The sequence below is a fragment of the Spea bombifrons genome, chromosome 2, assembly GCF_027358695.1.
Source record: "Spea bombifrons isolate aSpeBom1 chromosome 2, aSpeBom1.2.pri, whole genome shotgun sequence".
Lineage (NCBI taxonomy): Eukaryota > Metazoa > Chordata > Amphibia > Anura > Pelobatidae > Spea > Spea bombifrons.
The window spans coordinates 71604056-71631906 of record NC_071088.1 but is presented as its reverse complement, the minus strand read 5'-3'; the positions used below and the strand labels follow the sequence as shown (position 1 = coordinate 71631906).

The following is a 27851-nucleotide window of genomic DNA, read 5'->3' as shown; positions in this document are numbered from 1 at the left end:
TCTCTTTCAGAACAATTTTGAACTGGCACAAAGAGACAAGAATAAGTGGTCAAAGGGGTTGCCCTGGCGCCCTAGAAGTATGTAGTTACGTCACAGCATCTATGGTCCTCAACATTGCCGTTTCTTTGTGCATCTGGAAATCCCTTGTCGGCCTTGAAATTTGTGCCTCGGAGAGACCTTGGTGATGCAGTATAATTACCTTGTGTCTTGTTGCTGTGCTGTGGTGTCATGGTGTATGACTTGACATTAAAGTCTTCAGCAACCTCACCCTGTTAGTCAGCTTGGCTGTTCACCCAGTTTGTTAATTATTGTGTGTCAACTTACATATAACATTGATAATTAGCACCCGTTTATTATAATTCTTTAATCATACACCTAACTGCATTCCTACAAAATTCCTGAGTTTGCGCAAGTGTACATAGAAGAATTGATAGTGTTTTAAATGTAAAGGGTGGTCACACCAAATATTGATTTGATATTTGTCTTATTTGCGTTTTGTTAAATGATAAAAAATATACTATTAGCATGTCTATTTTTGAAAGCATTCTTAATTTACAGCATGTTTTCCCACCTCCCTAAAACTTTTTAATAGTACTGAATATATATTTAAATGTATGAATCATGCAAATAATGTTAGTTGTGATTCTTATTGTTTGTGCAGTGCTCAGACATCATCAATGCTTTGCCTCAATTTTATTGTAATAAAGATTGGTAGGAAAAGAGAATATAAAAGATAAGAATGAAAAAGATATTCACAAACGCCACCACAGTGCTATGGCTAGAGGAAAAAACAAACATATCTTAGCTTTCGTAATTAAAAAATAAATAAATCTGGGATTTCACCATATTCAGACCTTAACAAAATAACATTTGCCTGATACATTTTAATTCCATCTCACTAGGGTAAATTAGGTAAAGTTTGTTTTTTTTCCATTTTTTTTTTCCATCTTGTGTCCATAATGTCAGATATCATCATCAGCCCTTTCTTGATACTTGATGAATACTATTAGCATTATAAATCCCAACAAAGTACACAATGACCCAAACACAAGATAAGCAATGCCAAGAAATGGGTTTTTCCCTCCCATCCAGGAGACACTGCTGAACACAACCTTCTTGCGCCCTTCAAAACTTAAAACAGGAAAATCTGAAGAGAAGTTAAGGTTTTGAACAATACATGAAAATGGTTATAATGCCTTTTTTAGTTAGCTGCCTCAAACCAATTTACCAGTTTGGGCATATAGTGTCCAAATTACAGACATATTCACTTTTTTTGTACATTTTTTTTGTAAGTCATTTGTCATCTTATATTAGGCAAAAAAAAGGATACTGTAAATGATCTTTAGCAAATACTGCCCCACAGGAAGTCCTTCTGTGAAATTTCCACTCTCAATTCTACGATACAATTTCCGAAAAGTTGGCAAAGCAGCTGTACGCATCCAAACAATGAAATCCTCGTTGATAAAGCCATTGTTAAATGGGTCGTCAGACAGGTTGAAAACTGGGTTTGACCAGTTCAAAGGCTTTACAGTAACTGTGGTGAAAGAGCATAAAGGACAATATATAATCACATAAACACACACACATTTCAATGTCAGCGGTCTATGAGCAAATCCTTCACTTTGTTTTAGACAAAAACAGGACACACACTCTTAAAGCATCTTAAAATACCTATGTCATCTGTGCACATGCCTGTACTCATGCTTATAACTCCTAGGAATTAAGTCGTAAGAAACTTAGAGATGCTGCATAAACCACCATTGACATGTATTTAAATGTAGGCTCAGTAAAACATCTGTAAGACATGAAAAATGTCCAATCTCTGCACCACAGACCACTTTAGATAAGTAATATGCACATAGTTGTGTCTAAATCAAACCTTTGTGATCATCATTTATCATCAGGCTACCCATTGTTCTCTGTTGTTGTGAAGGGGCAGGACTGGCCACGTGTAGGAGCATGGCCAAACATCTTTCCACGATTCAGGCCTAGGGCAACTCCTTCAGCTGCCCCTCTGCAGCTGGCAGGGAGACTGGATCCCACCCCCCTAAGCCAGAATAAGTCACTAACGGGAAGCATGGCTTCACCTAGACACTCTGGTCTACTCCAGAGGGGTATCAGGCATGTCTATTTGGTACCATAATTCATGCTTTCATGTATTAATATGGACATATATTTCTGATTCATAATTCGAATATACTCATTGCAGTAGGATTCACAGCAGGTTTGCATGAAATTGTTTGGTGTGCTTGGTATTTAACATACAGCTTATACAAACCTTCATAATTACCTTTAAAAACATCGCTTATGTTTCCGTTGCCGTTGGTTGGATTCCGAAATTTAATATTGTAATCTGTCCACCAAGAGATACCTTTTACAACTAACGGAACTTCAATATATGCCCCATTGTCATTGTAGTACAAGGTAAAAACATCTGGTATTGAAAGAAAAAGAAAAAAAAATGTGGGTAGCACCAAGATTAATCATTTGCAATGTCACGTTTGCAGGGAAAAAAGTAACATTTCAGATAATGCCCAGTTGGAATTCTTAGGTCTATATACAATAAATAATTTTTTTCATGTTCAGCTAAATGTTAGCATATCAAATATTATTCTCTCTTTTGAGAAGAAGAGGTGCAAGAGGTGGTTTTAAACTGCTGGTTTACCCAAAGATATTTGTGTTAACAGCTTTCTAGGAGATGTGAACGGTTTCAATGCACACACACACACACACACATTAACCCTATATGCTCCCATACAATATCGCATTCGCATGGGTGTGTAACAAACACCATACGCGCTAGCACCACACATACACATGCGCGCACACAGACACACTGGCAAACACCATACTTACATAACTTTGAACACTAACACTATGAACATGTAGAATTGTATATTAAAGTGGATGGCTGAGGGTCATGAGAGTAGTACTGAGTGAATCTCTGTTTCTTGGCATTTATTGTGTCAAGTCAGTAAGCAGCTATGTCCATTGAATGTGTGTTTGTTGATTGTTTGCGAGAAAGCTTGCAGGGTAGGTGCAAACCCACCCTATATAAGCATTCACTCTGTATTATTCAACAGACTATACTTTGGCTCTTGCAGAGCTCTGTAGTTTACCTTGACTGCCATTGTATTTAAGGTAAACACTTCTCAAATTCTACCTGCCTCCATATCAGTCAAGAATACCACATACACACTGACTGGCACTACAATGCTGTAGACATACTGACTCTGGCACTATACATATACACACACATGGACACTAACACTACACTACTCCCACTCTCACCTTGTAGAGACCAGCCACGCAGCTATCTTCTGCCATCATAAATGCAGTACCCTATGATTTCCTGTGGGTGTACTGCGAGTCGAGTGCCGTGAGGCACCCACTACACCACGGCCCCACAGGAACGCATAGTGTGCCGGATTTATGATGGCAGCCCTGCAAACCCCCGGGTGACCTGGTGGGGTTTGGCCCAACTGTACATCTGTAGGTCATTCATCATTTCAAATCACTTACCATTAAACATGCTATTAGCAACAGCACCACATGGAGCATATGGCTTATGTTCTGAATTCCACTGATATGGTGCACAATAATTTGAAGGGTTCTGTAAGGGAGGTAGAGGTTAACTGCAAGAGTAGGCAACAAAAATTGTGTTGATGTAATTTGATTTTATGTGTTAGCACTTAAGACGTCTGAATAGATGTTTTAGTATTGTAAAACTTCGCTATTCTAGATCTTGAGAGAAAATTCGTGACAAAAAAAAACAAAAAAAACAGTTTAAACGCAAAGAAGCCAATTACAGTTCTACTCAATAAAGAACAGCTTTCACTTCACAGTCATGGACCACAAGACATATAGAGTAATGGAACAAATATACCACACATAATCACAACATTGCATACTCTATATCATTGGTGATCTTTTTTTCCTTAAACTGGACCTAAGCTGAAATGTTATCACATATTTAAGAGGGAAAAGTCACCATCACAGCCTTTAGCACAAGCTAATTCACTTACTAAAGCTGTCCACAGCTTGTGCTTTTTGTATGCAGATCAGTAGAATTGTTTGAGATATGTAATCCTTTTAATGCCAACTTCATATCACATACAAGGTTGACAATGCTTTTAGCCAAATATGGCTGCTTGTTATCATGGGGATTAAAGTCGCACCATGTTAGCTGAATGATGGGAGTTTAGCCCTGCAAAGCGGGTTCACCATAAAGGTTGACATACCTGTGGATATATAAATATATTTATTATTATTTATATAATTACAGTATATATAATAATAAATATATTTTATTATTATTTTTTGGTTTGTTTCATTAGCATGATTATTGAACTTAACCCCGTTCCTATTGGTGCCTAAACTGTAATATGTACTGTAATGCTAAAGAAAACTATCTCCCTAAATAGAATAAATAAATAACAGCCAAAAACAAAAATGGAGAGTGGACTATTTTTTTGCGCTAGTGATCATCTATGGCTGGTTTTGATCACTGTTGCAAATAAACCTGGGCAGCCAAGTGATTGTAAAATTACTTTCTCAGTATAAAGTAGTGGAGAAACCAAAAGCCTGATTAATTTCATAAACCAGATTCGTCTGAGCCATGCTAAGGAGATCATGATCATCATCGTCTCTTCAAATCTTTTGCAGAAACTTAGAGGTAAAACGCCAAACAGAAAAATGCCAAGTGGATATGGCATTGTGCGATTTCCTATTGAAGAACAGCTAACATCTGGCCGCAGCGTTTTTTCACTAATAAAACGCCGTGTGGCTGAATTGGCGTTATTATGGGCGTTTTTGCAAAGAATACCCAAGTGGAAACCCAGCCTAAGGAAGGTTTTTCAGCTTGGCATTACCTTCAGTGGACACAATCTAAAACATGCCAATAAAGGGGAAGCTGCATCAACAACATAAAAAAAAACAAAAACAATATGGGTAGTGAGGAATATTAAAGTTAACCAGCACCTGAAGGCTGGTCGGTGTTTACCCTTTCACACCTTATACCCCCATTCACATGTTGGCTTAGAGCCTGGCCTTCTTTTGACACAGATCCTTCATTATTAGTAGGACAGAGAAAAGAAAAAAAAAAAATCAAATGCAATTTTAAAAAAGGCAAATCTTTTAAAGGAGAGGGTGAGAAGGAGCTTTTGAACAAGAGCACCATGCAAAAGTATTAGGTGTGATAAATGATTAAAAAAATAAACAAGATGAAGAGTGAGTGAGTAGAAGAAATCTAAATCAATATTTCGTGTTGCCATCCTTTGCCTTCCAGGTATACTTGCACAAAGCCAGGGATTTTGTAGGCATATAAATTAGGTGTTTGATTAAACATTTATACCAAACAGGTGCTAATGATCATCAATTTAATATGCAGGTTGAAACAGAACCGTTAATTTCAAGACCAGACAGGTCCAAGTGTGGTCGGTCAAGAAAACTTTGGAAGATGAACGACACATCAAATTGCCAAGGGAAGTAAGCATGAAGATGTCCAGGAGTGCCATCAGCTCACCATTGGCAGAAAATGGTGTATTCCTGATACTGTCTGGAGAAATCTAGTCAGAAGTGTGATCAGATGTTTTTATGGAAGACTCACAACCAAAAAAATACCTCCAACATGGAAAGCACAGGAACTTGAGCACAGAAAAATTGCAGCAGGTTCCCTGGACCGATGAATCAACATTTTAAATATTTGGCAGCAGCTGAGGCAGTTTGTTAGCCCAAGGGCTGGAGGTATAAGAATTAGTGTTTGCAGGCATCAGTGAAACATGGTGCAAGTTTGGGGCTGCAAAATTAATTCTGGTCTCCCCAATGCTGAGAAGTACAGGTGCAGTGGCATAACTACAGGGGTCACATCTGTCATAACTGTGATGGGGCAACCACTTGTTCCCGTCTCCTTTTACCGGTTCAAAATGTTTAAAACATATCAGGGTCATATCACCCTATGGTGAAACGGAAGCTGCTTGCACATTGTAAGTGCACATTGTACATTGCACATTGTAATTTGTGTTAGTGTGTTGGCATTTGTGTGCCAGAATGTATGTTGGAAGGTGTGGGTGGGAGGAAGGTGCACAACATCTATTTGAGGGTACTGACAAGCTGGGGGAAACTGGCTGTTTGGGGGTTAGGATGGCACGATAAGCTGCTTGGGGCAAAGATGGCACTGTGGGACACCTTGCTTGGTTAAAGTGGGGCCCCCCCATGCAACTTTACATCCCTGTACAAGGGAAAACCTATCCATCGTGCAACACCATCAGGGAGGCATCTGAGTCACCCCAAACATACAGCCAAAGTCATTAAGAACTATCTTCAGAAGAAAAAAAAGTGATGGTATGGCCCCACAGAGTCTGTCTAGGATTACATGAAGAGAGAGAAGCAACTAAGGCTGCCTAAATCCACAAAAGAACTGTGGTTAGTTCTGCAAGATGTTTGGAACAACCTACCAGCTGCGTCTCTTAAAAAACGGTGTAAGAATTGATGCGGTTTTGAAGGCAAAGGGTGATCACCCTAAATATTGATTTAATTTAGATTTTGTTCACTCACTTTACATTTTGTTAAATAATAAAAATAAACTATTAACGTGCCTAAAAGTTTTGAACAGAACTGTAAATAATAATAGTAATAATGAAATACATGCTTAGCGTTTGAAATGATGACTACTGAGAAACATACCTCTAGACTGTCGAGGAATCCACTTAGCTGTTTGTCATCTCTAGAGGTCATATAACGGAAGTGGTTCTGGTAGAAATTTGATAGCTCATAATACATAAAAACAGGCCCCTAAATGATAAAAAAAAAAAAAAAACATCACATCATTCATTATTAAAGAAAACACACAAATATTTTTACATGCACAAAACCCCTCGTGCTGACTGTTTAGGAGAGGTCACGGTTGCCTATCATTGAGTATCATTCTGAAGAGGAGACAATTTTTTTTTTTTTTTATCTAATACAGGTTTGTCTGTATGCTTTACCTAATGGATAGCTTTGTCAGTCTGTCAATTCTAGTTGTTGTACCTTTTGAATGTATGTATTGTAAGAAGTGCTGCTTAAATTGTTGACGATATATAAAGAAGAGAATAATAATAATAGTAAATAATGTGGCATTTACCCCCCCCCCTAAATTTTTGCTGGGTCAACCTTTTCAAAATATTGGTTCTCCAAAATTGTAGAGTCAATAGTTCTAGTGCAAAATTTCGGAAGTGGTCACCTTATCAGATAATTTAGGAGCCCGGAGATTAAAGCACACTTTTCTAAAAACAATGTATTATAATCCTAGCATTCTGTGTGTTTGTGCCAGATTTGTTTCTAATTCATCAACTTCTGCCATGTCCTTGTTAGATCTGCACCAAAATTAGTTGAAAATAACGAATGCAAAATAACATCAATTTCCTATATTCCAAGCATTTGTATTGTGATCCACAATATGAAAACCATATTTACCTGGAAGAACTCTGTGATGTTAAAGGTGATATTGCAATTGCAAGGGCTTAAACCACTGGCACATTCATAACAATTATCTCCTGGCTGGGCACCAGTGTAGTCATACTACAAAAAATAAAGTAAATGTGGGTTATGAATAAAGAGCATTTTTTAAAAAAATAAATGTATTAACTTTCCATTGGAGACACAGATTGTAGCCAGTTACATCATTATATTGATAATACATTTCAAAAATGTTACTTTGTATCTTGTATATCTGTCTACATTCAAACATGTATCTTGCCACCGGTAAGGGTATCGGCGGGCGAGACAGTGCTAACCTGAGCCGGGGAGAAAGATGGAGAGAGCCTTGCAGTCTCTCTCCGCATCTAGTTCTGTCTGTTATTTGACCAAGGGGCCCAAGTTTTTCAACAAAAAAAAGAAATGTTTCTCCATTCTGTGTTGGTAATTTATGTATGTTATAATGTTACTCCAGTCCACTGGTCCTTGTTGTTTTCAACCACTGGCTATGCATATCTTAATTGCAAGTAAGATATTAATGCTTAGGTCTCCTTAAGTTTTAAGTTTATAGGGCAGATTTATATGGAAAAGAAACATTAATGGCGAGAATCTCTTGCAATAATTTGTCTGTCTTTTGCTTAAGGGTTGTAAGTTTTTCACACGCCCACCAAATATGAAGCATAGTCCCCTTTGATTTGGAACATCTCCAACACGTGTCAGGCATTGTTTTAAACATTTTATGAAGTTTTGAAGGTACCAAGTACCAGCGATGTAAAATTTAAAAATATAGTTCCTGATGACTAATGCAATGAAATGATTTCCTTGTAGAGGACCATGTTGTATACCAGATCTCTTGTTTAAGAGTTTTTCCTAGATCAAGTTCCCATTTTACTATAGAACTCAATTACTCTAAAATTCCCTCTTTATCGAGTACATGAGTAATTTTTGCTATAGGTTTGGTCTTATGCTTTGCTTCTATTAGTCTATTGCTGTGGATGGAGCCACTTGATTTAAATTTAAGTAGCTCTTAAATAAGTGAACTTTTCTTTATTCATTAAACTATATTTAAATCGAAGATCCTCAAATCCCATTGGCGGTCAGAAGTCATCCTATCCATCAATCTTTTTATTCCCGAGTCAGACCAAGATTTAAAATGTAGATCTTTAATTTCTCATTGTATAACTTCCAACGGAGTAAAGGACGAAATGGAATTATCTGAAGTAAATCTTTTTCTAATTTTAGAAAATGTTTTGAGAATTCCTAACACAATGGGGTTTACAATGTTCAGATTTGTAAAATTTGTCTGGGGATAACCAGTGCAGCATTAGAGGTTCTATATTACTACAAGACCACTTTTCGTATTTGTACCATCTTAAGTTCCTGTCTTTCTTTGTTTCCCTAGCATACAAATGGGCAAACATACAAGATTCATAGAGTTCTATCAGGTTGGGATCATTTAATACATCATATTTCATCTGTCTTTTCAAAATATGCAGAGGAATTCTAGATTTTTTTTTGTCATGCCATACAAATTCTCAGAAGATTTTGTCAAATTTTTGTATGATGAAAGTTGGAACTTAAGTCAATTGTTCTAAATAAATATATCAATTTTGGTATTATATAAGCCTTCAGCACATTTATTCTTCCCAACCATGATAGTTCGATTTTAGCCCATTCTGTAAGTTGTGCCTTCATGTCATTAGCAAGACCTAAGTAGTTACTATTTATAATTCCATTAAAATCTGTTGACAGTTTAATGCCAAGATATTCTATATAACTTCACCCCCAGTCAAAGGCTAGATTATCTTTTAAATATCTTAATTGCTCCGTGATGTACTACGGAATAATAAGTGTAATGCAAGATTGCAAATCAGCAGATCTCTTGGGTCATGCACAAATCTTTGGTCTTTTGATTTATACATTCTTGTTATGCAGGGCGCGGGGTAGTACATGATGCTGAACCCACGTAGCAGAGACAGGGCAGCGAACTCTCGAGGTAGCAGAAACACAGATCGATAAATCCAGTCCAAGGTCGGGGCAGGCGGCACAGAATCAAAGTCCAGGATATCCGAGGTCAAGGCAGGCAGCACAGGATCAAGGTCAAAAAGCAAGCCAAGTTTCGGTACACAGTAGACACAGGAACAAGCGTAAAGCGAAATAACCAGAGCAAATTACAGTGTGACTCTTTGAACGGGCACTGCAATAATGGGACTGAAGGTTTAAATAAGAACAAGGGCGGGAAAACAAACAACCAAAACGTGTATGACGTCATCGCGACCGACACAAGCGAATAGTGTCGTCGTGCATGTCATACCATAGGCGTGCAGTGTCTGTGTGTGCTACACACCTGAGCATTGCAGACGTGCCACGTTGACACGCACATTCATTTACTGTGCGACTGCCATGGGAGTGCGGCACAGCACAGTTTCTTTGTTTTGTTTTCTATTTTGAGATCTTTCACACAATCATTACTTTACATTGTTCCTCGGCGGCTCGCACACTGCTGTGCAACTGCTATGGGCGTGCCGCACAACACTGTTTTTTTGTTTTGTTTGCTACTTTAAGAGATTTTTCACACAATCATTAACTGCTTATCTCCTCAGAGTGAAGGAAAAGTAGAAAAATAAATTAATAAAAAACAATTTACTCGAGTTTGCTTGAGTTTAACCACTTCTCCGCGTTATCTCTGTAAACCACGATGACATCCTGGACATGCAGCCTCGATCGTGCAGAGTCCTTCTGCATCCCACCTCACACTGCCCTCAAGCCGCTCCCAAAATCAATATATCAATATATATAAAAAAAATTTACTTCCCTGAGAAAGCGTACGAACGATTTCCCTGAGAAAGCGTACGAACACTCGTTGGATCCTAAGGCACAGGGGCAGCAAGCTTTCAGACCCCAGTGGCCCTCGCATCCCAGCCTGCAATATCTAAGATGTCAGATTTGGCCCAGAGCTCATGCTCAGCGGAGTTCCCCACCATCCCATCCCAGACTCATGTTCCCATCGCTGCCAACAAAGGCAGACTTCAGTGTGATGACTGTAGACATAAAGCAGGCCTTTCCGAGACAAAGTGACCATGTTGAGAGCAGATTTGGCAGGGATGAATCACCACCTGGAGACCATGGAGACAGCAACATCGCAAACACAATGGCAGCTTAAGGACCTCAAGCTTCTCATATGCCAACCAGGCAAAAAGCAGGCTCTGGCCCAAGACAGCTCTTGAGTGATAATGCTGGAATACCATATTGTTCTCAGCACAATGACGGTGTATGGGCTCTATGGTATTTTAACCCTATATTGATCTGACTTAACACTCCTGCTGCCACAAACACCATATGGCCACCCTGTTGAACCTCTGCAATATGCTTCAGGCGTATATATATATATATATATATATATATATATATTCATTTTTTTCTTCTATTGCTCCTTATGTTCTGCGTGTTGGAGGCTATTCTACATATAAAACTCTCACAAGTACTCTGAGGGTGTGGGTAGTTACAGCCACATCTTGTGTGTTGATGTTGTGAGGCAGGTGATGGACCCCATGTCTCCTTTTGCTGTGGGTGTGATGCTCCTTCACCTGACATCTTACTTGCTTTCCAAGTATAAACTTTCACTAAGTATTTGTGGAATGCTGCAAAATGTCTGGTACTTTGCTTCTGGAAGGAGAGGCACCCCCTTTGCTCTGGGACTGGATCACCATGGTAGAAGAGATTAGGTCCATGGAAGAATAAATACATTTGTGACCATCGAGAACGTGGTGGCTCTCCTGGGCTCTCAGGTTGGGGTGGAGGCATGATTCCTGGACAGGCACATATCACCCTTAATATCTCTCCTTTCTTCTCTCCCTCTTGCTCTCCTTCTTAAATTTGTTTTTGGGTCTTTTTTGCCAAATGTCACTGCTAGCTCCAGTGTAATGTGGCAAAGGGGCTTTCTTACAAGGAGGGGGTGGAATGCGTGTGCATTAGGATGCAACAAATGCACCAACTGTCTTTCTTCCCACAAAACAGTCCCACTTCAGGACACAATACTCCATTTACTTTTCTAGAAGCTCCAAAGTTATAAAACATCTTGTGAAAGTACAGGAGATCAAATAAACAGTTTGTATGTAGAGCACATGTGAGAAAGGTATATAAATCATCAGGAAATTAATAACTTCCTTCATATACAGTGCTTAAGTGGAAGAGCATGTATAAAATGGTAGAGCGTCACATGAAATAAGAATTAATGAAGGGTAGAAAAGACACAGGCTGGGCACAGAGCATATGAAGCAGCTCAGGCGGTACCAAGTAATGTAAATTATTTATGGTTTTGAGTGTAAGAACCTGGATTTTAAATAGAGGATTTGTATGGACACTACTGCCAAACATGTGAGAGAACATGGTGGCAGCACCTTCCACCAGTTAGCACCATATTCAACACAGCAAATCAGCTAGTAATATCTTAGTTTTAAAGTAAAATTTACTTTTGCAGTGCATTTTTTTTTTACCATCATAACAGCTGTATGTGACAAACAAAAAAAAGTGAAGCAATGTATGCTTACCTCACATTCTTTGATACGATCGGAGGTATATAATAATCCAATTCCAATTGCTATAAAAGACAATCCTGCAAGAAAGAAAAAGGGAAGAACAAGACTAGCCGATAGCAGCGGCTGCCAAGCTGGCAGTCTCTGTTGAGTGAATGCAGTGTTGTCAGGTCTTTGAGATGGGAGAGGTTCATGTTTGTTGGGGAACTCTTTTGACGTTACGTTCATTTCCCAAATATCACTACAGATAGAGAAGAAAGAAAGTTTAGTGAAGTCTATACCTCCATATTATCGTTTGATCCTTAATGATAATAAAAATGCTTAGCACCACTCAGCATTTTCTTAAAAGCTACAGACGCTAGCATGTTATATAAGAGGGTATGCAAAGAAGTGGATCAGGACATCTTTCGAGGTACCTGCTATAGCGACCAGGAACCCCAATGCATAACTGAGGAAGGATGTACGTATAAAGAGCGGTGTAATACGTTGGTGCTTAATAAATAAAAGGATAATAATAATAATAATCTATGTTACAGGTGCACATCCAGACAAAACTGGTATGTATACACGTCAACGAGACAAACAGCTGCAGGACCATGGAGCTGCCACGCCTTTTGGAAAGTGTGAAACTGGCTGAAGCTGTACTAGTTAAATATATTAACACAAAAGAGGGGTAATGTACACATTGGACACTTTAACCCTTTTAAATACCAACAATGTATATGTAATATGGTTTGCAATCATGTATTTCATTGCTTTTAGCAATTGTATAAGTAAAACAAAAAAGTGATAAACACATTGCTCATTCTCTCTCGAATATATATATATTACACACACACACACACACACACACACAGGCTTGGACTGGCCATTTTGCACATGGAACAAATGCTTAGTTTGCTGCTGGCCATCAGCACCCGATACTCAGCCAATCTTTCCCTTCAGCATGCGCATAAAACTGAAGCGTGTGGCCACGCATATCCAGCAGTCGGTCATTAAAGGGTCAAGGGTAGCCTTGTGGTTGGCAGCCTGGCCCTATGTGTGTATATATGTGTTATTCAAGGCCATCCATGGTTAAATAAAAATAAAAAAAAATGTGTCGCAACTCCAGGTAGTCAATGGTCAGAGGTAGCAAGTAATTGGTAAGGACAAACCAACAATCCCTGTAGTTATTATTTTAATCCATCCTATTCAATGTTTAAAAATAAATAAATAAATAAATAAATACAACACACAGAAGAATGATTCATAAATTATAAACATGGACAGCAATCCTTCTATAAAAGGTTCAAGTACTGTCCAACAACCTATTTGGTTGCAGTTTAGCATTTGCTTATTTCAAAGGTAGCAAACTGGTACCAAAATACTAGCTAAAACATGAACCAACGACAGTCCTTGGTCTAGCCCTGCACCTTTGGGATTTGTTGCTTGCCAACAGATGAAAAGTATACTCGATGGTTGTATGTACATTTTTGAGAACTAGGTTACTAAATGAGGAAAATATTTCATATGAATGTTTTCACTGTACATTAGTACAGGGAAAATCAACTTTTCAATTAAGAAGGACTGAACTGGCCTTGAGCGTTCACTTTGTTGTTTTTTTTTTTTTAAGGGCGGATCATGTTTTACCAATTTGGGGGCAAATGCATAGATTTAACCCCACCACAGATAGATTTTTTTCATTCCTGAATAGCTCAGTGATTAAATGTTGATAACAGTAAAACATTAATTGTTGTGGAAAAACGTGTGCATTGAGTTAAAAGCTAGAGGTTATAGCAGAAGGACACACAAACCTGACAACAAAATGTGGAAATCTGGTTCTTCCTGTCATTGTCTTTAAAACGGTCTTCTTTCATTTTTTTGGGAAATGGTTGTATAACCAGATCATTTAAGACCAATTAACAAAAGGTTACATAGCCCACATTTACTAAAAAATCTCGTCCTTCAACACACGTTAAGGGTGTGGATCCCAAGACACAGTTAACTTATGCTTTTCTTTTAACCATGGATGAATATAAAAATATGAGTATGGGTGCAGTAAATGCACCCATACATTTTCCATAAGTGTCATTGATTAAAGATGCCTCCAGATCACCCTACCTACCTTGTTACATTTACATATAGTTGGACTAAACAATTAACCAAGGAGCCAAGAAAAATGTGTACAAAATGGGCTCAATTAAAATGCAGTGCTGCTTTTATAACAAAACCTCAGTTGAAGGCCTCATCTTACCACTATACATAGGACGAAAGGATAAGGAGTAGCGTCTCAGCTTACACAAAACTTTAGACTGTTTCCAATACCACACGAGAGAAGGAATGGTGGAAAGACACTGTAAATATGAACCCTAAAGTCCTTCAAAGTTTAAGATTTCCTCACATGTGAATAGGTGGCTCCTTCATTAGTGTAGATAGATGTCCCAGAATGACCAAGATTAGAAACTGATTCACCTGTGAGGAGATCCTACAACCATGCCCTTTTAATCAGTACTCCTGAAAACATTTAACTCATTAGATGTCAGATGTATGAACATTGATCTTTAGATTGAACATCGCTCTGTTATACAAGAGCTAAAAGAAAAGATCAGATTTATATTAGGCATAGCGATCTTCTTTTTTCTAATTCTCATGTTCTATTTAACTCCTTCAGTCTCAGGGATATTTGGTACCTCGAAGCCCCGAGCAATTTTGCCATTTTTGCGGTATGTCGGTTCAGCAATGTACCCATGTAAACTATATATTGTTTTTTCAAGGAGAGATAGAGCTTTCTTTTGATACCATAGTTAGATAATTAGCTGAAAATTTAGGATGAGAAATTTAGTAAAAAGTAGCAAAAAAAGTGGGATTCCAGGCTATCAAACGACAGCCTGATCTCCTGCAAGAAGGGCAGGACGTACCAGTACGTCCATAGGGGTTTCTTGGGATGCATTTTTTGGATGTTCCGGTACATCCATAGGGGACTGAAGGGTTAAAAGAAAATTGTCTGTTTTTAGAAAAGGGAAATAAAAATCCTGTTTTGAAGACCCTTGAATTATTGACTCATAGCCATAGTGTCCTACATGATGCTACTTAGTAAGCTCTACAACCTCAAACAAGTTTAAGATTTACGTATTAAGTCAGTTGTTTATGTTTTCTCAACAGAAGCTGGGGAAGATTTGGTATAATAAATGGTGGTTTCTACCTGGCCCTCATAACTTTACTAGTCACCAAGAGAGTGTCTAAGAGTTCCAAAGTATATGCAAAAAGCTGTACTGACAAATTCCAGAATTGCAGAATCTGGATGCGTTGGCCAGCAACATGCAAAAGTTTTGTGTGGGATGCTGGATGTGACATCCAGCATACCACACAAAACTTTTGCATGTTGCTGGCCAACACATCCAGATTGCTTCCTTGGAGTCAGAGGCGTATCTAGGGTATGGCACCTATGGCTCGTGCCATAGACATCATTTGAAAGGGGGCGCCAGTGAGCGCCTTCTTTTTTTTTTTTTTTTGATGCGGAGGAGAGAGGGGGGCGTCTAGCAACCGCTAGGAGAGGGGGTAGATATAAGTAAAGAGTGTGAATTAATGTGTGGATGCATTGAGTGAATGAGGGAGAGCATGAGTTAATATGTGAATGTATTGTCTGTATGAGGGAGAGCATGAGTTGTCTGTATGAGGGAGAGCATAAGTTAATATGTGGATGAGTGTTCTGAATGAGGGAGAGCATGAGTTAATATGTGGATGAATTGTCTGAATGAGAGAGAGCATGAGTTGTCTGAATGAGGGAGAGCATGAGTTAATATGTGGATGAATTGTCTGAATAAGGGAGAGCATGAGTTAATGTGTGGATGAATTGTCTGAATGAGGGAGAGCATGAGTTAATGTGTGGATGAATTGTCTGAATGAGGGAGAGCATGAGTTAATGTGTGGATGAATTGTCTGAATGAGGAAGAGTATGAGTTAATGTGTGGATGAGTTGTCTGAATTAAAGTGTGAATTAGTGAGTGACTGTAAAAGTGTTTGTGTGTATCATAGATGTATAATTGTGGAAGGGCAAAGATGGCACTAGCAGGAGGTTTGAGCCTTGGGGACCAAGATGGCACAGGCAGGGTATATATGGGACAAAGATGGCACAGGCCAGGCTGTTTGGGAACACAGTTGACTTGTGCTGGGCTATTTGGGGACAAAGATGGCAAATCTTATGTGGGTTATCTGGGTGCCTGCCAGGTTCTATGTGGGCAGTGTGGACGCCACGGCTGGCTTTGGGGTGTGCAACCTGTGATCTATGCCTGTAATTTAGGGGGTTTTAAATATACCTTTTAATGCCGTGTTTTTATGTGAATTCCATTTGATCTATACCTGCAAAGCTGGGTTTTTGTGTTATTCTGTAGATCCATATCTGCTATGCTATGTTTCCATACATTATTTATGTATACCTGCAAATACAGGGTTAAAATGTCTTATTCAGTTGATTAATACCTGCAATGCGGTTTCCATGTATTTATTTGATCTATACCTGCGATGCTACGTTTCATATATTATTATTGTGTACCTGCAAATACAGGATTTGTATGTCTGATTCTGTTTATTTGATATATACCTTCAGTGCTGAGATCACAAGTGAATTTCAATTGATCTGGGTTTGTGTGTTGATCTATACCTGCTATCGGCAGAAGGGTCTAATATATATATATATATATGTCCTCCCTCCCCGAGATACGCTGCCGCTGTCCTCCCTCCCCGAGATACGCTGCCGCTGTCCTCCCTCCCCGCGATACGCTGCCGCTGTCCTCCCTCCCCGAGATACGCTGCCGCTGTCCTCCTCTGCCCCCCCCCTCCTCGACTTACTGGAGCAGACTCCCGGGTGTCTTGCGGGGCCGGCGAGGGACATCTACGCAATACGCGTATGCAACTTCCGGTACCGGTACCGGAAGTTGCATGCGCGTATTGCGTAGATGTCTCCCGCCGGCCCCGCAAGACACCCGGGAGTCTGCTCCGGTAAGTCGGGGGTGGGCAGAGGTAAAACGCTTAGATAACCTCCCGTGCCGGCACCCCCCCCGTGGGAAGTGCTGGCAGGGGAGGCTGTCTGAGCGTATCGGGGAGAAGGATGCAGGTCCCCTGCACCGCTGCGGGGCATCTGTATCTTAACCCCGCTGCCTGCGCGGCGCCCGGGACTGCATGTCCCGGGCGTCGGGCGCTAGACCCCGAATATAGGCCGCACCCCCACTTTAAAAACTTAAAGTGGGGGAAAAAAGTGCGGCCTATATTCGAGCCAATACGGTATATATATATATATATCGGCAGCAGGGACTAATATTTATATATAATAAATGGGTTTTAGATATTTGGACAGGGGCGCAATTTCAGTGCTTGCCATAGGCGCTATTTTAAGTAGATACGCCTCTGCTTGGAGTATAAGTAATTGGATTCTCCACATACTACTCAGTAACACTTTACATATTGTATGTCAGTCAGCAATATGTAAAATGTACATATGTCCTGGAAAAAAACCAGTTTGTTATTATACTCATTATTCTCATACAACATGTTAAACAGCAATATATAATGGGTTATACCGACAATAACAAATATAAGCAAACAGAGAAAGAGGGTGCGGAGGGCTGTTAAACCTTGCAGTCTAATGGTCACTCTACTACCTTACGTTAAAGTAAGATTTTTCACGTAGAAGCCCTTATGGGATGTTTGGTGTACCAAGACTACCAAAAAGCAATAGGATCCATCCTATATCTTTGAATGGTTTATGGCCACCACATGACAAAAGCAGCGTCAAAGAAGCTTCATAAGTGACACTGGGGCAAAGCATAAAATCCTGCAACCTATGTCAGGGAACTATGAAAGACGTTGCGTACACATTAAAGCTACATGTTGTATTCTTAATATATTTAGATCATGAAAACCTAAATCCTTAATAATGACTAGGTAGCTATAACATTCCCATTATTTAAGTAATGAGCAGTCAGATCCTACTTAATTAACAGCGCCATTTACAACTTAATTTTGAAAGAAAATAATGGTACTTACCAAGCATCTACACCCAGAGAAGTTTTGCTGATCTTCTGAACACATGAATTCAAACAGGATGCAATACACTAAATATTTCTAAAGCTACTCCTATGTACAGACGTGAGAAACCTGTTTGCTCACATCTCAGCCCTTAATGATGTCTTACTTTGTACATAAGTGTACTGTGACTTTTGTTTCAGATTTCAGGGTTTTATTGGTTGTTTATCCAGTTTCATTTCTAAAAGACAAGTGCTGTTTCCAGAGAAAAACAAAATGCGTTGATTGAAAACTTGTGATTTCGTAATGAAATGCTTAACCTTGGTTTCTGGGGGAAAACAGAAGTTTTCATGATTTCTTCAGATGAGCTCATATATCAAACAGTGTCTGCCTTCCAGTGAGTTAAAAATAGAAACGGGGATGGGGAATTGTCACCAAATGTTTTTTTTTATTATAAAAACATACAAAAGATTGTGTTTTTTATTGTTTTAAACAATTCTAGGTTTCATATAACATTTTTAGAAAGTGGCATAATACCCATTTGTATGTGTTTTAGCTCTATTATCTAAGCTTAATATACTAGACAAACACCCTTAGTCCTCAATGTACAGGCTGTCGGGGCCAGAATGGAGATGAGATAGCACTTTAGACTGATGATGTAAGTGGGGCCGATGGCTGGTTATAGGTGGCTGCACGCTAACTTTTTAATGCACGTATAGAGTATGACCAGTCATTTCCACCTGGTGGCCGCACGCTGCAGCAGTTGCCTAGTGTACTACCGCCTTTATCAAAATTTGTGATGGTATTTTTTTTATGTTTTTTTTCACGCACATTGTACTTCAGGTATAAATTTACCACTCCTGGTATATGTCACTGTCAAACAACACCCTTATAGGTGTTCAGCAACATTACTTGAGTACAGTGATACACCCCATTCATGGGTTTGTTTGGTTGTTTGGGGGCTAAAAGGCCACATTTGGGAATTGCGCCTTTTTTCCATTTTGGTCAGTCTGTGCCTATGAAATTTGATGGGGTAAATTGGAGTAATTTACCCCATCAATTTTTTTTTAAGAAACTAGACACGCCTTGGGTATTTGAAATACTAGTATTTTAACTCTTTCCATGTCAGGATTTTAGGTAAGATACAGCACTAATTTTAGCACTTGCTCATAATATTAAACTTTATTTGTTTTATTTTATTATTATTGGACTTTTACATTCTTTTTTTTTATTCAAAAGTTTAAGAATATCGTGAAGAATAACATGATCACTGTTTTGTTCCACTGAATTTTCATCTAAAAATGTTTGCAGTAGCAAATGTTTTGATTCCAAATTCAAAGGGCAGTGTACATGTATATGTGTGTGTGTAAGGGCAGTGTATATTTGTGTGTGTAAGGGCAGTATACAAGTATATGTGTGTGTATAAGGGAAGTGTACATGTATATGTGTGTAGGGGCAGTGTACATGTCTATATTTTTCTTTAAGGACAGTGTACGTGTATATGTGTGTGTAAGGGCAGTGTATGTGTGTGTGAGGGCAGTGTATGTTTATTTGTGTGTGTGTAAGTGCAGTGTACTTGTATATGTGTGTGTGTAAAGGCAGTGTATGTGTATATGTGTGTTTATGGGCAGGTGTGTGTAAAGGCAGTGTGTAGGAGTCCTTGGAGAGAGACTGACATTAGCCTTTTTGTAATTAAAAAAAAATCTCTGCTGCTGTGGACTACTCTTCCAATGATGCTCAGCCAGCATTATGGTAGACACCTGGCTGGCCGAGAATCATAGGAATTTTAGTTCACAGTTAGCATCTGCAGCTTTACTGCTACAGCTTTACAGTATGTCTGGCTGAGCCTTATGGGAATTCAATTCAATGTGGTGGTTATTTTCAATATGCATGACTGCGCTGACAAAAATAAAGCGTGTTTTAAGTGGCGATGCAAGCGCGACATTTTAAAGTGCAAATGCTTGTATTGGTGAGTTCCGCGAGATTTAAAAAAAAGTGTCCCTCTTTCACATTTTGAAATGTTGGGAGGTATGACACTGGGACTGCTGCCAAACCACAACCAATGAATAAGCCGGGACAGTGGCCAAACCACAACCAATCAATAGGCTGGGACAGCGGCCAAACCACAACTAGAACACTGGGAGAGCTTCCAAACCACGACAAGCACACCAGAACAGCAGCTAAATACTTCTTCTCACAACAAGAACCTAAATACCTAGGTAGCGGGACTCAGCTCCTTATTCAATGCAAGAGTCCATTTCAAATTTTATTAAACCAAAAATATTTAAAAAAATTAAATGTAATTTGAATTTAGCTGACATCACAACAATGAAAGTTGCCTTCATTAATTTTATTCTCTCTTGGACTGTTACTATTTCATTTCATGTGCATTTTTTAAGCTTGGCACTAGATATTTCTGTTTTAAAGTCCGACACGTCATTGAACAGGCGCCTGTTACTTTAATGCCTGCCGACAGCCTGATCGGCCCTCTGTCAACAAGAGCCAGGAGCATCACTGTCTGCATGACAGATACGTGGTGGTAGGAGGGATCCATTACAACTCAGACCTGACAGGTATAAACATGGTTGTTTTCTGGGGGATTTTGTATCTTTTTGGCCGAATGTTGATAATTTACCTATTTAAATGTGCATTCTTTTCCTCCCCCGTTGTCCTCCTACAGCCATGACTCTTACCCTTCTTACCTAAAAAATTGCGATCTCTCTTATTTCTCTCTCTTTCCCCTCCTGTAGCACCACAAGCGCTCTACTAGCCACCATCTTCATCCAAGCTGTAACTCGCCCATTGGTTCATTTTATTTATACACCCTAAAACCACTTACCCCTAGTTACTGCAACAAGAGAGCTACTACCCCTGATGTATCTGTTTGTATTACTTTACATTTGTTATGTGTGTTAACTGCCCCAATTAAATTGTCCAGCTCTCCGTAATTTGTTGGCACTTAATAAATGAAAGGTAATAATAATTCTGTGCAGTGTTTTTTTTATTTATTTTATTTTATATTCCAATCAATAGACACATAGATAGAAAATCCACATATAGACAGAAAACATAAAAGTCTCTTTACGGTATGTTTCTTATTATGGTGCCTTGATCATCCTCGTCTTTGTCGTGGACTGGGACAAACATACAAGAAAAAAAGAAAAAAAAACTAGGAGTTGTGCAGGGGAGAGGTAAATCAATCAATATAAGTTTATAATCACTCTAACCATTTTGTCTGGTGTTCGATTCTCAGGTCATGAAGGCATTTTTGCCTAATCTCCATTTTCATCTGATAGCATCATATGTCTCCCAAATATTGAACGCTCCTATCCTCCCTCTTTTAGGTTATTTGTTAAGGTACCTGCCTTTATTCTGGGTTTTCTGCCATTCCATCTGGTGAAAGATGTCTGTATCATTATGAGCCATGGTTTAGGAATCTTCAATGGTATAATTCGTAGAAGATAACAAAGTTTTGGAAGAATATATAATTTTAAGACATTGATTCTGCCCAACCAAGAGATTTCTTTATTTGTAAGATCTTTTAGTTGTTTATTCAAATGATTAATAAATGGTAACAAGTTTGACTCCACCATCCTACCGGGATCTCTTGTCACTGCAGTTCCTAAGTATTCTCAATGGTTTTTTTGCCCATATGAATTTATAGTCTTTTTTTTTATATAATCTTTATCATTTTTTCTTAAATTATTGCCCATTATTGTTTATTCTATATTCAATTTATAGTCAGAGTGTGCTAAAGCACCCAATCACTTTCATAAGTTCTTTCAACTACATTGCAATGAGAATATCGTCAGCGTACATTTTGATTTCATATTCCTTATTTTTTAGTTTATATCCCACAATGTTGTTGTTACTTATTATTATGAGTGTCTTGAGGAATGCCCATCCACCCTTGTTAAAGGCTTTCTTGGCGTGTAACAGGGCTAGTTAAGTTGCATATATTTTTGCTCAGCAGTGAGATAGGGCAGTCATTTCATACTAAATCAGAAGGCTTACCAGGTTTCAAAACTGGTATGATATTGGCTTTCAGCATTTCTTCTAGTGTGTTCTTTTTGTTCTACTATTACATTGAATGTTTTCATCATAATCTCACCGGTAAAGGTTTTATAAAATAAGTTTGGATATCCATCTGGGCCAAGGCACTTCCATTTTTTTTTTTTTCAACATCTCTAAAGCCGATTTTACTTCCTCAGTTTTGAAAGGGCAGCATAGACTCCAATTCTCTAGATACACCGTAGATCTCATATTTTTATCTGAGGAAGACTTCTGTTTTATCATCTTTTGTGAGATTTAATTCATAGAAGTCATGAAACGCCCCTCGAATGTTTGCTGGGGGTAATTTGTATGCCTTCTTTAGTTTTGATCTTTTGAATGTAGTTTTTCTCCCCCTTAACTTGGCTAAGATTCTTTTAGTTTGATTGCCTATGTAACACCCTTCAATATGTAACAAAAGGATTTGTAAATTTATTTGGTCTGCTTTGATGTTATTTATTTTAGCCCTTACCTCTCTTATTCTGTCCTATAGTGATTTTGTTGGATTTCGTTTAGTTTCTTCAGTCATTGCAGCCAGCGATATATACAGATTTGACAAGGAGGCTCCTCATCTTTTTTTACTTCTCAATAAATCGAAGAGTTCTTTGATGCTCTATTCCGAACCAGGCAGTTTTTTTAAAAGCTAATATTGTAGGAGCCCTGCAAACTTTGATCCTCCTCTGTATTTGTATCTTGAGGATTTAATATTGTAGTGAGTTGTGAACTCCCTTTTGTTTTATTACATAACGGAATGGATAATTGTTGATTTGTAAGAACCCACATGAATGGGCAGAGGATTCAGTAAAACAGGGTAAGTTATAATGCAAGAGCCCAGATCATATCCACTTTAGTCCCAAAATCAAAAGGTGGTGTTTCATATAAAGGGCAGCCTTGTAACATCTCAGAATGAAAGAAATGTGGCGCAGGTTGTCCTTCGTACCGTGTCTGCAACCAGCAAGTGGAAGAGCAGGTAGCGTCACTCACCTTCAGTAAATCCTTCTACTGGGGCAGCCAGCATTCAGTAAGACCATGAGGGAAAAACAACCAGTATATTCATTGACTTGGAAACCGCCCTACAGGCCTGACACTTCTATTTATGGGGTAAATGGCAGATTGTTAATTAAGTTCATAGTTTCTCAGTTTAATGACTTCCTTACACAGTAGACAAAAGCCATGACCAGCTAGTGCTGAGATGTAAAGACAATAGCCTTTAGTTTGAAAAATGTACCATGGGTACAATGTTTTATTGAAGGAAGTTACAATATGCAACAGGTAGAGAACACAAGCTCCAGAAACATCCAGATATTGGCAGCTTGCCCCTATAAAAGACAAAACAAAAACACACATTAGCCAGTCTAACAGTATATAAACATTAAATAGAAAGTCCCATATCTGCAGTTATACAGCCAGCCTTCCCACTAAACAAGACTCGGGATGCTGTATTCAGAGTGGAAAAGTAATCGTCAGTTATCGCATCGGACGGCACTTCCTATTCCATAGTCTCATCACACTACAGGATTAAATAGCACCATTAGAGTCTAATCAATGGAGCAGAATACTTACAATTTTAAAACTGGCAGATCCTTCACTTTGGCACTGAAAAAAAAATGCAAACTTAATCCCTAGTGACAATGGTTTTCATTAATGTTAACGTCATCAGGATGTAGTCAGAAAGACACATGTCAACAAGAAAATTCTGCCGGTAATTCCAGCTATTTTATGTTGTTTCATCATAGACATCCTCTACTTGAAAGCGGTCCGTTAACTAGGAAGTCACATTAGCAGTTATATGGAGGTTCTTGGAAACATCCTAAGTTTCCCAGGTGACATGACCAAGTCATAGTAAATGCCAGTGTTCATTTGCACCACAAGCTTCAGTTATTCCACTTTAAATTTACTGTTATTACTGTTATGTTCAGCCTTCCATGTTTTAAGTATTGCATACCTTTTGCTCCTGAATCATCTGTGTGCCAACAGCTCACCTACAAGTGCAAATGTAGGAACGCTGCTTGAAGAAACTGCTGGTACAAGGAAAAAAACCGAAACACTATTAACCTTAGGGGCAGGTAAACATAGTACAGTAAAATGTTAGACAAGCTTAGAGGATGTGCATGGTCTGCTAAAACTAGATGTGCCCCACCAACAAGTTTAACTCAAATTTCCAGGACACCATGGAAATATGCTAGGGCCACATAGCTACACCAACATGTTAGCAGTTTGATGTAGTCCCATTGGAGGGTATAAGCCTTTAAAATCTACACCCTTTTGAGAGATTTCTTAGCTTTTGGAAGAGGTTTAACCAAGCTGCTGGTTTAACATAAGCATCTAGAAGTATACAATAAGACCCTTAAACAACCCTGTAAAGCAGGGTCATAGTGTATGCCGACAATGATCCAACATTGATAACACTTGTTGACTTGCTAGTGCTATGCCAACATAGCAAGCATCAAGGGCCAGCCATTGTAACCATGAGAGATAACCCATATCCAAACATCTTTAACAAGGCAGAACACATTTCATGTTCTAAGTGCCTTTGAAACTGTGCTCAGTCCCATATCCGCAAGATTCATCCAACAGTCTCCAGACAATAAGACTCATCATTGCACAGTCAAGATTTGCTTATCTTGAGATATCAAGCTTAGTTATAAGCCAAGTTTCTAAATGCTTATTTCCCCACAATACTTCAAGCCCTATGACACCCGTGTTTCATGAATCATGGCGCACATTGGAGTCTTAAGAGATGATCCACAAACAGTTTGCCAAGCTAGTGCTGGAGTAGACTAGGAACCCATGAAAGGAGAGATGCCTGTTCTGCATAAACCCCATAAGCTATCGAGTGGGCAACATGGAAATTACGTTTATGATAACTGGTGTCCCTTTAACATTTCGAAAAAACAATGATCCAAGACACCAAAAGCCATAGATGTATGAAGGGCAAGATCACAAGATTCACTGAACAGAAAACAAATGACAAGTTGCCAACTGAATGGACATTTCTTCAGTGAAATTTTACCTTTAAAAGGCATGCCATGTAGTTGGTCCGTCCCAGCTCTTTCCCTGCAAAGAAGAAAAAGGCTTTAAGTTTCTCATTTCAGTTAGCTTGCAATATACGAGATGTGCCATACAAATTGAGCAGCATCAGCTTGTTAGAATCCATTCAATCTGGCCAGTTTAATAGGGAAAGATGTCAATACAATGCAGCATTGTAAGAGGGTTGAGTGACAGCTTGTAGAACCAAGAAAACACAACCTGTCAAAGCCCCTCAGTTTTTCTAGCATGCTGTTGGAGAAACTGCTGCCATAGTCGGTTGCAGCCCTCGGTTAACATGCATTAGCAAGGTGGGAGCCATCAATTTAGGATATTGCAATACAAGGACTCAGTAAAGTAGAATGGCAAAAGGCAGGACACCAATGTAAGTGCAGCCATTAGGACAATGGCCACGTGTCCCAGTCTTTGCTGCATAGCAGTAACTAAAAGGCAAGTACTTAGTGGGTCCCACTGCAGCAAGCCTGTACTAGCAGCTTAGTTTCTGGTCAATGGGCCATAACTTAGATGTCTTACAGCAGATTGAAGGACAAAGTTTCAAATATTGAGAACTAAGCAGCCATCGTATAGCAGCTGACAAAAAAAGTTTGCTATTACACACATTGAGTTTCCTTAAAGGAACAGTCCATTCCAAGTAGTTTGTCTTATTGAATGCATTCAAGTTTCAAAATTAAACACATCTCATCAAACTCTGCCTCTGGTCACCACCAAGTGTGGAAAGCATCAACATGTTAAGTTCTTACACATGCTCAGTAACACGCAAAGCAGCTAAAGGCATGTCCTTCAGGCATTGTTAAAATAGATTTGCTATCATTGTCTTCTAACATGTGCAACTTTATATGCCAATGATTCCTAGACAACATATAAAGGCAAATTATACTTTCCAACTCCAATATCGCCTAAATGCAAACATTGGAGTGCGTGGATCCAATATGCTCCTAGGACAAAAGCTTTGTTGAGTCCTTAAACTTCTCAATGCAATTTTAGACTATCACATGGCTTTTAATGCACATACTAACCAGAAAGTCAAAATGCTTTATAGCTTGGCCAGTTACGCAGATTCCAAGTGGTTACCTGCAACAGAACAAAATGAGGTAAAAATTTACATTTGACCATAACAAGTTGCCATCATAGGATGTTTGCAATGATGCACTAGTGCACAAAAAGCCTGACCATGTGTCACTTTCTGAAATGTTGCTAGTCAGTCACAAAGTTATACTGAGCAGCGACCGTCAAGAAAGCATTACTCTTGGCTCACTTCTATCCACACCAGCTATGAAACTGCTGCCATGGCTTGGATTGGGGCCGTGTAAAAGACATGAGGTTACTGCCATCTAGTGGCAGGAAGGCTTTAATAGATAAGATTCATTGAAACTGAGTAGTTAATATTCACGCCCATCTATATCATAACGGAGAAGTACATACAAGGAGAGTTATAACTGGAGCTAGGGTGTCAGAAAAAGGGTTTGAATTAAAGAGAACACTGCACATCGCGGGCGACATGTCTCACTTAAATTATAACAAAGCAAGTAAAGCAGTTACCACATTTGACAAATATAATTACCTGTAACACGCAGGGAAGGATTACGCACGGAAGCACCATTCCGATATCGTACACGGCGGTAACCTGAAAACATACAGAAATAAGGATTCGTTAAGGACAAATCACGCATGCGCAGGCCTACTTCCAGGCAACAGACACATGCATCTTTACAGAAACGAGTTATTTGAACAGTTTATCATGTAAACACGTTGTATTTCCCCGTAATGTTGCTGACTTCTGGCACAAATAAGCCCGAGCAGCGACCGTCAGTGGAAACAGACTTAATCTGGGCCTCTGTTTGACCACGTTAGTTACACAAAGCACTAACCCGGCTTCGATCAGGGCCTGCGACGACAAAAGTCGTAAACACGTTACCAATATTTACCTGGTCTATCTGGCAAAAAAGGTATAAGAGAAAAGCCGTACACACGAGGCATGACAGCTTACACTCAAGGCGGATGGCTAAGGAGTGCCATACAGCAATAGCGAGTTCTTCCCACATGCATGGCTGCAAAGTCGGAGCACGAGAGAACGAGATCACTCAGTCCTCGCCCCTTTATACCTCTGGAGCGCGCGTTTCCTGACTTGGTTTCATTGGTTGGCCCCGTCGGACTAGCAAGCAAAGCATTGTGGGTGTTGTAGTTTGATTAGACGTTCCGCAAAAGAGACGTTTGTCACTCTATCCAAGCGCCCAGTATCCACTGTTCCAGACAACATTAGCCATTCCTGCTGTAGAGAGAGTGGAGCCCGAAAATCTGGACAGAGTATAACCCAGGTTGTGACCGCTTCCCAATAGAGTTATGAAAAATTATATTGTTTTGAGATTCCGTCCAATATATGGTTTTAGAAACTCCACATAACCATTATACCCCCTGAGAATGTGTCACTATTTCTGCAGTCTTCCAGCTCTACAAATATTTAAAAGGCCAGTTTACTATCAGAGACCCCACTATAGAATGCACATCAAAATACTCAGTGCTCTTACTTCTTGGAATATGCACATAACAGACCTTACACGAGGTAAAAAAGCTTTAGGTGCCCTCATTCGCAGAGGATTCTTGTCAATTGGCAGCTTGAAGCAACTAAGAAAGTGCTCCCATTATTATTATTATTATTACCGGTATTACTATTACAGTATTATCCCAAATTGCTTTGTTATACCGTATTTGCAACACACGCCCTCTGGTGTCATTTCCGAATATTGCAACTTAGTGTTGCTTTCC

The 27851-nt window shown here is 39.1% G+C and overlaps 1 protein-coding gene, 1 long non-coding RNA gene and 6 other non-coding genes across 8 annotated transcripts; all 8 read right to left on the bottom strand.

Annotated features, from left to right (window-relative positions):
* Positions 1-678: 678 nt before the first annotated feature.
* LOC128472781 (cell cycle control protein 50B-like) lies at positions 679-18091 on the bottom strand. Its single transcript, XM_053454730.1, has 8 exons — positions 18012-18091; positions 12006-12231; positions 7456-7560; positions 6685-6792; positions 3523-3613; positions 2291-2434; positions 1331-1534; positions 679-1147 (listed from the first exon to the last, which is right to left on the bottom strand). Exons 2-8 carry the CDS (start codon positions 12216-12218, stop codon positions 963-965), a joined length of 1050 nt encoding a protein of 349 aa, XP_053310705.1. The 5' UTR covers positions 12219-12231; positions 18012-18091; the 3' UTR covers positions 679-962.
* A 5158-nt stretch (positions 18092-23249) lies between these two features.
* LOC128472782 (uncharacterized) lies at positions 23250-27186 on the bottom strand. Its single transcript, XR_008346213.1, has 7 exons — positions 27014-27186; positions 26650-26712; positions 26105-26159; positions 25054-25097; positions 23986-24058; positions 23604-23636; positions 23250-23359 (listed from the first exon to the last, which is right to left on the bottom strand). It is a non-coding gene; the product is annotated as an uncharacterized LOC128472782 (long non-coding RNA).
* Positions 23482-23553, bottom strand: LOC128476032 (small nucleolar RNA SNORD49). The gene has a single exon (XR_008347060.1). It is a non-coding gene; the product is annotated as a small nucleolar RNA SNORD49 (small nucleolar RNA).
* On the bottom strand, positions 23706-23776 carry LOC128476076 (small nucleolar RNA SNORD65). Its single transcript, XR_008347100.1, has one exon. It is a non-coding gene; the product is annotated as a small nucleolar RNA SNORD65 (small nucleolar RNA).
* On the bottom strand, positions 24578-24649 carry LOC128476077 (small nucleolar RNA SNORD99). Its single transcript, XR_008347101.1, has one exon. It is a non-coding gene; the product is annotated as a small nucleolar RNA SNORD99 (small nucleolar RNA).
* Positions 25242-25371, bottom strand: LOC128476043 (small nucleolar RNA SNORA44). The gene has a single exon (XR_008347071.1). It is a non-coding gene; the product is annotated as a small nucleolar RNA SNORA44 (small nucleolar RNA).
* LOC128476024 (small nucleolar RNA SNORA16B/SNORA16A family) lies at positions 26260-26395 on the bottom strand. Its single transcript, XR_008347053.1, has one exon. It is a non-coding gene; the product is annotated as a small nucleolar RNA SNORA16B/SNORA16A family (small nucleolar RNA).
* LOC128476025 (small nucleolar RNA SNORA16B/SNORA16A family) lies at positions 26836-26977 on the bottom strand. Its single transcript, XR_008347054.1, has one exon. It is a non-coding gene; the product is annotated as a small nucleolar RNA SNORA16B/SNORA16A family (small nucleolar RNA).
* Positions 27187-27851: the final 665 nt, after the last annotated feature.

Excerpts from the sequence above, each read along its gene's own strand:
- LOC128472781 (XM_053454730.1), bottom strand. The coding sequence starts at position 12,218 with ATGAACGTAACGTCAAAAGAGTTCCCCAACAAACATGAACCTCTCCCA. Across the intron at positions 7,561-12,005 it reads ATCGTATCAAAGAATGTGAG|TATGACTACACTGGTGCCCA; the intron begins GTAAGCATACAT and ends TATTTTTTGTAG. Across the intron at positions 2,435-3,522 it reads TGCTAATAGCATGTTTAATG|ATGTTTTTACCTTGTACTAC; the intron begins GTAAGTGATTTG and ends TTTCAATACCAG.